Source organism: Penaeus japonicus, unplaced genomic scaffold, assembly GCF_977035675.1.
Source record: "Penaeus japonicus unplaced genomic scaffold, GWHDUDI00000001_assembly GWHDUDI00000025, whole genome shotgun sequence".
Lineage (NCBI taxonomy): Eukaryota > Metazoa > Arthropoda > Malacostraca > Decapoda > Penaeidae > Penaeus > Penaeus japonicus.
The window spans coordinates 37,859,923-37,869,922 of record NW_028234427.1 but is presented as its reverse complement, the minus strand read 5'-3'; the positions used below and the strand labels follow the sequence as shown (position 1 = coordinate 37,869,922).

The 10,000-nt window shown below is 42.0% G+C and overlaps 1 protein-coding gene across 1 annotated transcript in view; it reads left to right on the top strand.

The window, feature by feature from the left end:
• The window catches only part of LOC122259342 (xanthine dehydrogenase/oxidase-like), a 39,354-nt gene that overhangs the window by 22,159 nt on the left and 7,195 nt on the right, over nt 1–10,000 (top strand). Inside the window, exons 10-22 of the mRNA XM_086551691.1 lie at nt 1,626–1,719; nt 2,156–2,268; nt 2,509–2,679; nt 3,534–3,661; nt 3,933–4,077; nt 4,816–5,053; nt 5,835–6,016; nt 6,536–6,888; nt 7,105–7,320; nt 8,055–8,205; nt 8,702–8,847; nt 9,027–9,201; nt 9,772–9,900. Of these exons, the coding sequence (XP_086407817.1) occupies nt 1,626–1,719; nt 2,156–2,268; nt 2,509–2,679; nt 3,534–3,661; nt 3,933–4,077; nt 4,816–5,053; nt 5,835–6,016; nt 6,536–6,888; nt 7,105–7,320; nt 8,055–8,205; nt 8,702–8,847; nt 9,027–9,201; nt 9,772–9,900 (2,241 nt within the window). The remainder of the gene's footprint in view (nt 1–1,625; nt 1,720–2,155; nt 2,269–2,508; nt 2,680–3,533; nt 3,662–3,932; nt 4,078–4,815; nt 5,054–5,834; nt 6,017–6,535; nt 6,889–7,104; nt 7,321–8,054; nt 8,206–8,701; nt 8,848–9,026; nt 9,202–9,771; nt 9,901–10,000) is intronic.

Below are 10,000 nucleotides of genomic sequence, written 5' to 3'. Positions count from 1 at the left end.
ACAATCATGCTGCCATTGTATTACAAATTAAGGTAGTAACATGATTATATTCTATAGTATATCAACGTGAATAAACATTTGATAAATGTTATAATAGGGTATCATATACCGAATTTCGGATATAGCATAAGTACATCTTCTAGTACAGTTGATGTTATGAAATAATTACATAACTCTGCGTCTGAAAGGTTGTATCATATGGCACTCTGAAATGTAATGTTCAAGTGTCCGTTTATACTCTTCGTTGCAAAGTCTGCATTTAGTTTCTTCTACATTGCATTCTGAACTGACCTGTCAATACATTCTGTATCCAAGTCTAATTCTTGCAGTCACAATATCACATTGTCTTGTTCTTGTCTTGTATGACCCATCAATGAATCTCTCCTGCGAGAACTGGTCAAAATGTTTTATGCTACAGCTTTCAGGTCTTTGAGAGTTTGTTAGCTCCATCAAGTCCTCCCTATTGGAGGTTCTTATTATGTGTGAGATCCTAGCAAGAGGTATGCCAAAGTCTATATCCACAATTTGCTTATCACATCCTGCCCTCGCTAAGCGATCAGCATGATCATGTTTAGCGATTCCAACATGCGATGGTATCCACACAAAATGTATAGCATGTCCCCGTTCCTTGGCGCGATGTACATTTATTCTTATATCATTTACGATATTTCCAGCACCTTTATCAAGGGTGTTCAGAGTCTGGAGAGCACTCTGCGAGTCGCAGAAAATTACTCCTGAGCCTTGATTTAACAGAAAGTCTGTGGCTATGAGTATTCCTGCCAACTCAGTTTGCGTAGTGCTCGCCCAGTCATGAACCCTCCTACAATCTTGGTGCTGCAAAATATTGTTTTTATATACAACATAAGCACATCCTGCTCTACTTCCAGACTGTAGGGATCCGTCAGTGTAGCATTCATAGTCAATATTCAGAGTTTCAAGATGCTCATTAATGGTTGCAAGGGTGTGTTGCTTAAGTACAGCTGGTGAAACTGTGTCTTTTTTAGGGAGCACCGAGAATGATCCTCATGGCTGCGTTCTGTACAATTTCTAGACAAGTTAACTCTGATTCCCTAAATGATACAAGGTGTAAGGCATGGTAATCTACGACTGACTGTATGTACGATAAGTAAAAGAGTCATGCAATGTTAACATTGACACCATGTTCTCTGCCAACAAGAGTCTTGAGTGGCTTCAGCCGCTCCCACAGTCTTTTCTTTAAGTTCATAATGAGTTCTGTGTCGTTAATAGTCACCCCGAGATACTTGTATTTGTGGCAAAGATCTAGCTCAATGTCATCTATATGAAAGTTTGGCAGTGGGATTGTAAGAGGATTGAGTGCCTTGTTTTTTTCAACTGAGATTATCAAACCGCACTCAGTAGCTTTTGTGGACAGTACATTAAGAATCTTTTGCATTCTATCCTCGGATGAGGTTTTAATGCAGATGTCATCAGCATAACAAATAATGGAATCACTGCCCTCAAGTGGTATATTGCTTAATAGTCTGTGCATTAAAATGTTAAATAGCATGGGGCTAAGTACGAACGGGTGATTTTTTTAGATTAGATTAGATCTTTATTTACCACTCTGGCTAATCTACCTGATGTGTTCATTTCATTTCCCGTAGAGTTTCGGCGGCAACATCATGACCAGTTCACCCATAAGTGACCTCAATCCTATCCTAACGGTGGCAGGGGCAACTCTCACTTTCTTGAGTCATGGTAAGTTCTTACGATTTTATCAAGACGACTGAAGAAAAGAGATCTTGCTTTATCAAAAGGATTCTAAGATTTTGGTAAGTTTGATAATCAAGAACGGTACACAGTGGCTTTGCTATTCTACATGTTGCAGGTGTGAAAGTACTTTAGTATTTTAGATTCGGTGATACTGAAGATCAGAACATAATTCTGTAAGCATTATTAACACAAGTGTTACTGACACTTGTGTTATAATTGGTGGGAGTAACGTTGATACACATTCCTCTGCTGAGAATGGTATTTGGTTTGTGTGTGTGTGTGTGTGTGCGTGTTAGTGTGAGTGTGTGTGTGTATGTGTGTTTCTCTTATTGTATTTAATGTTTTGTATAATATGAGTGTCCACATCATGAATTTTACAGATGATATAATAACTAATGAATATAACACATCCTTTCTTCAGAATACGGCGAGCGCAGGCTGGTGATGGACCAGAATTTCTTCACTGGTTACCGGAAAAACATAGTCAAGCCTTCTGAAGTCCTGATCAGCGTCCAGCTTCCTTACACCCAAGAGGTAGTAAGATTCTCTAGGAAATTCCCTCTCACTTAAGTGCTTTCCAAGTATAATATCCATACCAAACATAGTTAACAAATGCTGATAACCGATTTTAACACAATTCAGTTTATCATATTATGTAAATAATCATGTAATAAATATTAGCAAATACAGATGACCGATTTTCATACGTAATATAAATGATGATACCGAGATAGATAGATAGACAAATACCAACGAATGCCTATGATATTCCAGGACGAGTACATACAGGCCTATAAACAATCCAGAAGACGCGAGGACGACATAGCTATAGTGAATAGTGCCATGAGAGTGCGCTTCGTGCCGGGGACATGCGAAGTGGCGGAATTTCGACTGGCATTTGGTGGCATGGCAGCTACGACTGTCGTGCCACTGAAAACAGTCAAGGTACATGTTTCGGGATGAATATGTCAGTTTTTTATTTTTTATTTATTATTTTTAGGTAGAATGGCTTTATATTCGTATCCACTGTATCTGCTAAAAGTTTTTTTTTCCGTTTTTAAAATTTGCAATTTATACGAGTGCTCCCTCTTTCTGCTAAATTTTTGGCCTTATAGTTTTACTTACTTTGCTAAAACTTTATGTTTTCGTTTCTAAAATTTGGGATTTATGTAAGTGATGCCTATAAAGGATAAAAGTTATATAGCGAGACATGGAGAATCACAGAAAAAATCCCTATAAACTGCTATATACTCTTTGTAGATATTAAGAACATCTATGTAGATTCGACGGGACAATAAATGCAGGTCCTAAGTGAACAAAAGTGTATTCAGTCAAATAAATCTCTGGAATACTATGAAATATTCACGAAAGTACGAAATAATTTCCAGAAACAAAAATGAGGCTTTCGGGAAAACACATGGCTGCTCTTCCTCCACCTCCTACTCCTCTTCTTCCTTCGTCATCCTCCTACTCCTCCTCCTCTTCCTCCTTCTCCTCCTCCCCTCCTCCTCTTCCTTCGTTGTCGTCTTCCTCCTCCTCCTCCTCCTTCTCCCCCTGCTTCTCCTCCTCCTCCTCCTCCCCTCCTCCATTCCTCCTCTTCCTTCATCGTCGTCTTCCTCCTCCACCTCCTCCTCCTCTTCTTCCTCCTCCTCCTCTTCCTCCTCCTCCTCCTCCTCCTCCTCCACCTCCTCCTCCTCCACCTCCTCCTCCTCCTCTTCCTCCTCCTTCTCCTCCTCTCCCTCCTCCTCCTTAGTACAACGCATTATTCACCCATATTGACCTTCTTTCACGGCCTATAGGAGTTGATCGGTTGCAAGTGGGACGAAGCTTTGTTGGAGAGAGCCATGGCACTGCTGCTGGAGGACCTTCCCCTGGACGCCTCCGCCCCCGGGGGGATGGTGGAGTACCGACGCACCCTCGCCCTCAGGTGGGAAGAGTTTCTGATACTCGTACAATACACAGCCACGTATACACTGGCGGATACTTACACAGACACATACACATGTAAATCCCCTTACATATCAGTACAAGCACACACACACACACACACACACACACACACACACACACACACACACACACACACACACACACACACACACACAAACACAGAGACATAAACACAAATAACATATGTACAAAATAATGATTAAAAAATACAAAGACATCACATTTAACATTCTTTATGATACTCCCAGTCTGTTCTTCAAATTCTACCTGAGCGTTCGCAAGTGGCTCTCCACCCGCGTGCCGGCCCTGGTGGTGCCACTCAGTGCCAATGAGGAAAATGCAATTACCCCGTATGAGCGGCCGCCCCTCGCCAGTACACAGACCTTCCAGCAGGTAAGACGCATGTCGCTAGCGTTTCTCTTTTGTTTTTTTAATTAATTTTGTGGTTTGGGATACTGTTATTTGGTTTCGGTTACTATTGTCATCTGGAATTGGAAAGTTAGTCTGAAGCGGCAGCTATGAATGATTTTTGGGAGCTTTTACTTGTGGTTTAACAGGAAAATACGTTCAAGGTAACAGGGATTGACATATGATTGGTTAATACGTACATACGGGGGCGTAACCTGTATTTAAGGATGGAGAAGGAGGTACCTGTTAGAATGGGTCCAGTTCTTAAGAGCTTCCAAAGAGCGAGGGTCTGTGTTGCTTCTCTTTTGAACTTCGTATTGCTTGTTTGATTGAATTTGAGTTTTCCCAGTGACTTGTATAAGTCATTGGTGAATTGTTCAATGTTAGATATTGAGTTATTAAATTATTTCACAGATCTTAAAGGAGCACTTTCTCCCTGTATCTCTCCCTATCATACTTATCTCTTAATCTTTATGCCTATTTACTTATCTATTCTACCTATACATCTACTAACCTATATGCCTATTTACTTATCCATTCTACATATAAACCTATCAATCTATAGGCATATTTACCTTTTATATACTACTCATACATATACCAATCTATGAGCCTATTTACCAATGCAACCTAAACACATATCAAATACCAAATAATCCACCAAGCAAGCAGCCAAGAGCTCGATCAGCCCGCCTTCCTGAAGCCAATTCCACCAATCACCAGGTCGGAGGCGGCGAGGAGAGGAGCCAGCCCATCGGCCGCCCTCTGGTCCACGCCTCCGCCCTCAAGCAGGCGACGGGAGAGGCCGTCTACGTGGACGACGTCTCCCGCCTGGAGAACGAGCTCTTCGTCGCCTTCGTCGTGTCCTCGCGCGCCCACGCTAGGATCCTGGGGATTGACGAGAGGCAGGCGCTCGAGCTGGAGGGCGTGGAGGCCTTCTACTGCGCCAGAGATGTCTCTCGTAGGTGGAACTCGCTCGGCGCGAAGGGGAAGCTCTAAGGGCTGTGGATTTCTTTGTTTATCACACACACACACGCACACACGCGCACACGCAAACACACACACACACACACACACACACACACACTCACAAACTCACACACACACACACACACACACACACACAAGGACACTGATGCTCACACATATGCGCTCCTGTTAATTTATGCATTGATGATGATGATGATGATGATGATGATGATGATTAGGAGGAGGAGGAGGAAAAGGAAGAGGATGAATATCATAATCATCATAACAACAACAGTGATTATAATAAAAATTGTATTACTTATAATAATCATTAACAAGTAATGGTAATAATAATTAAAGATAATGACAATAATTTAGCATGAGGGGAAATGTTCTTGCGACTTCATTTTTGAATTACTGCTGCGACTGTGTAGAGATTGGCCGGGTTACCAACCACTGACAGCACGTGTGTGCGTGTGTGTGTGTTCAAAACGCATCTGGAACTGTCTTATCTATATCTATTATAATTTAATTATCTATTTTTACATATGTCCATGTAATGCATTTACAGAGCACACATAGCAAAAAACAAACAAACAAACAAAAAAAAAAAAAACATACACAAGAAAAAAAAATCGCATACCAAAACACTCACAACAGAAAACACATTCACATACACCTGACGTTTTCTTTGACCCACACTCATCCCAAAGACACCCACCAAACCGCCCTAGAAGCAACCTCCTGTAAACACCCACCTCTTTCTTCTTCAGCGGAGAAAAACAAAATGGGTCTATTCGGTGCCGACGAAGAGATGTTCGCGAGTGAGAAGGTAACGTGCGTTGGCCAGGTGGTGGGGGTCGTGGTGGCGTCCGACCCGGCTCTCGCGCGAAGGGCGGCCAAGCTGGTGTGCGTCGACTATCAGGACCTGGAACCCCCTGTCATTACCATTGAGGTGAGAGAGAGAGAAAAAAAAAAGGAGAGGGAGAGGGAGAGAGAGGGGGAGGGAGAGGGAGAGGGAGGGAGGAGGGAGAGGGGGAGGGGGAGGGGGGAGAGAGGGGGAGGGAGACAGAGAGGGGGGGAGGGGGAGAGGGAGAGGGTGAGGGAGGGGGAGGGAGAGGGAGGGGGAGAGGGGGAGAGGGAGAGAGGGAGGGGGAGGAAGAGGGAGACAGAGAGGGAGGGGGAAAGGGGGAGGGAGAACGAGAGGGAAGGGGGGGAGGGGGAGGGAGAACGAGAGGGAAGGGGGGGAGGGGGAGGGAGACGGAGAGGGAGGGGGAGAGGGAGAGGGAGAAGGAGAGAGAGAGGGAGAGAGGTAGAGAGAGAGACAATCTTGTTTTGTTCGGTTCTTGTGTTTATATCAATCTCACGAATGCAATGTGTACTCAAAGCTACCTATATCCATCGTACTAAATCCGTTTTCAAAGAAAATAAAACGATTCAAAAACAAAACCTCTAAATCCCCTTTCGCTTCCAGGACGCCATAAAGAAGGAGTCTTTTTGGGGTCCTTGGAAGATCACCAAAGGAGACGTCGAGAGTGGCTTCGCATCCGCCGCCCACATCATCGAGGGGGAGATGCGGATGGGCGGCCAAGAGCACTTCTACCTGGAGCCCAACGCCCACATCTTCGTGCCAAAGGGCGAGGACGGCGAAGTGGAAGTCTTCTCGAGTTCCCAAGTCCCGACGGCGATGCAGAAGATGGTCGCGCGAGTCACCGGGGTTTCGAACAACCGGGTCGTGGTGAGGGTGAAGCGCGTCGGAGGGGGCTTCGGCGGGAAGGAATCTCGGATCTTCTGCATTGCTGCGCCGACGGCCTTCGCGGCCTCCAGGTCAGCGCGGGAAAGGGTCTTGGTGTCATGCTTGGAACTGTGTGTGTGTGTGTGAGAGATAGATAGATAGATAGAGAGAGAGAGAGAATGAAAGAGAGACCGAAACCTAAAAAGATAAAACGAAAAATATAAAAAATAGGAAAAAAGAAACTAAAAAAAAAAAAAAATAAAAAATAAATAATACAGCACTCCTAACAAGCCCCCACCCCCCTCCAGGCTGAGACGTCCAGTCCGCCTCACCCTGGACCGCCACGAAGACATGCTTCTCACGGGGGGTCGCCATCCGTTCCTGTGCCGCTGGCGAGCTGGAGTCACGGACCAAGGACTCTTCACGGCGCTCGACGTCAGCCTGTACTCGAACGGCGGCTGTTCCCTGGACCTGTCCTCCCTTATCATGCACAAGGCGATGATGTGCATTGATAACGCTTATAGGTAGGCGTCGGAAGTTGGTTTGGGTTTGTTTTAGTTTAGTTTATGTTGTGGTTTATGTTAAAGGGACGAGTGAATCTTCATTGCAGTAGAGGGTTTTGTTAGTGATTCCTGTCTATATCACTAACACACGCACATACAGTATTGATTCATATAGTATTAATTAATATATATATATATATATATATATATATATATATATATATATATATATGTGTGTGTGTGTGTGTGTGTGTGTGTGTATGTGTGTGTGTGTATATGTATATATATATATATATATATAATATATTATATATATATATATACATATGTCTATACATATATATATATATAAAGATATATATATACATATATATATACATATATATATATATATATACATATATATATATATATACATATATATATATATAGGTATATGTATATATATATATATATATATACATATATTTATATATATATATATATATATATATATATATATACACATATGTATGTATATATATATATATATATATATATATATATATATATATATATATATATATATATCATATATACACTGATATACACACACCACACTTATATACATATATTTATCTATCAATCTATGTTTTTCTTCTTTGTTTGTTTCCGCACGGCCTAACGCCCCGGCCTAACGCCCCGGCCTAACGCCCCGGCCTAACGCCCCGGCCTAACGCCCCGGCCTAACGCCCCGGCCCTTTTCGCAACCGCAGGCACACCAACATCCGGGTGACAGGCTACGTGTGCAGGACGAACCTTCCTTCCAACACGGCCTTCCGAGGCTTCGGCGCCCCGCAGGCTGCCATGTTTGCCGAGGACATCATCACCAACATAGCTCACTCTCTCAAGCTGGATCTTAGCCAAGCAAGTGCTTTTGTTTTATAATCATTGTATATTTTGAAAGTCTTTCTGCTTGCACCTTTCATTTTATTTGTATTTCTATTACATAAGCACCTGTTATGATTGTTTTTATTTTATTTTTTACACCAGTACTTTTTTTGCCAGAACCTTTTATGGTTGTATTCATACATATATATGTATATATATATCTATATACATATATATATATATATATATATATATATTTATACATATACATATATATATATATATATATATATATATATATATATATATATATATATATATATATATACACACACACAGCATAAATATATTATTACCAGCAGTTCTTATAGTTGCATTAAAAGTTGAACACCTCCTCAGGTAATAACACCAAAAAAAAAGAAAAAAAGAAAAAGGAAACACATTACCCATTATAATACATCTATTTACTCTTAACCAGACTCGACCTGCCGAATAAGGAGTACCAGGTCTTTAACACTTGATAGTCCCTTAGGTTCGCGAGAGGAACATGTACCAGGAGGGCGACCGGACCCACATCAACCACGCACTAGAACGCTGTACAGTTCGCCGTTGTTGGGAAGAAGTGCTCGCGAAGTCGGACGCTCACATTCGCCAACATCTAGTGCAGAAATTTAACAAGTAAAGAGGATTTAACATGATAAAATGTCTGAAAAGACATCCTTTACTGTGTTTATGTCACTTGGTTACTATTATAGTAAAAGCTGATCGTTCAAATGAAGGTAAAAATAGTTCAGCAAAATTATATAAAGCGAAAAAAGATAACCGTAGAAGTACCTAATGGCAAATCTTCCTCCCAGGGAAAACAGCTACAAGAAGCGAGGCTTGGCCATCATCCCCACCAAGTGCGGCATAGCGTTCGATCGCGTGCTGAATCAAGCAGGCGCCCTCGTGCAAGTGTACACGGATGGCTCTGTGCTTGTGACTCACGGCGGCATCGAAATGGGACAGGGTCTTCACACAAAGATCCTACAGGTACGTCTCATTGAGCTGTGCTAGTAGGATTTGAGGATGTCAGTGTCTACGTTCCTAACACAATAGGTATACATATATCTTTTGATTATGTTTCTTGGTTATTTTGGTAACACACACACACTTACACATACTGTACATACTTCTCTTTCATGCTCTCTCTTTCTCTCTCTCTCTCCCTCTATCTATCTATCTATCTCTTTCTCTTTCTGTGCGTGTGTCTGCGTGTCTGCTTCCATCCTAAGAATGGGGACAGCAAAGACCATCCCTATATTTTCAATGTGTGATCATACAGCCGTATGTGACTGCTATTCCTTATAATCTGTAAGATTAACTTCAAGTTTTACGTATTATTCTAGTTCTCAGTAAAAATACTCTCATCGTTCTGAATCAGAACGTTACATATCTCTGTTACGAAAACATAATGAGAACACCAATGGAAGCTAACTTACAGAGATTACTTTTGTTTTTGAAATGAAGACCAGGACTTTCAGAAACGCTTTAATCGCCATTCCGATTCATCATACAATCAAAACTTGACTAAACATAACTTGCCGATCATCTCTTCCACAGATCGCAGCTCAGGTGCTCAAAATTCCCATCGAGAACATCCACATCTCAGAAACAGCCACAGACAAGGTACCCAACACGTCTCCAACAGCTGCCTCCATCTCCACCGACGTCAACGGAATGGCGGTCATGGTATGTTTTGATTACTGGGAATCCAAAAGACGGGATTTCGCATGATTAAACCTTTGTTTATTCAAAGACGTACAGGTGAAAATAGATCTTAGCAGATATA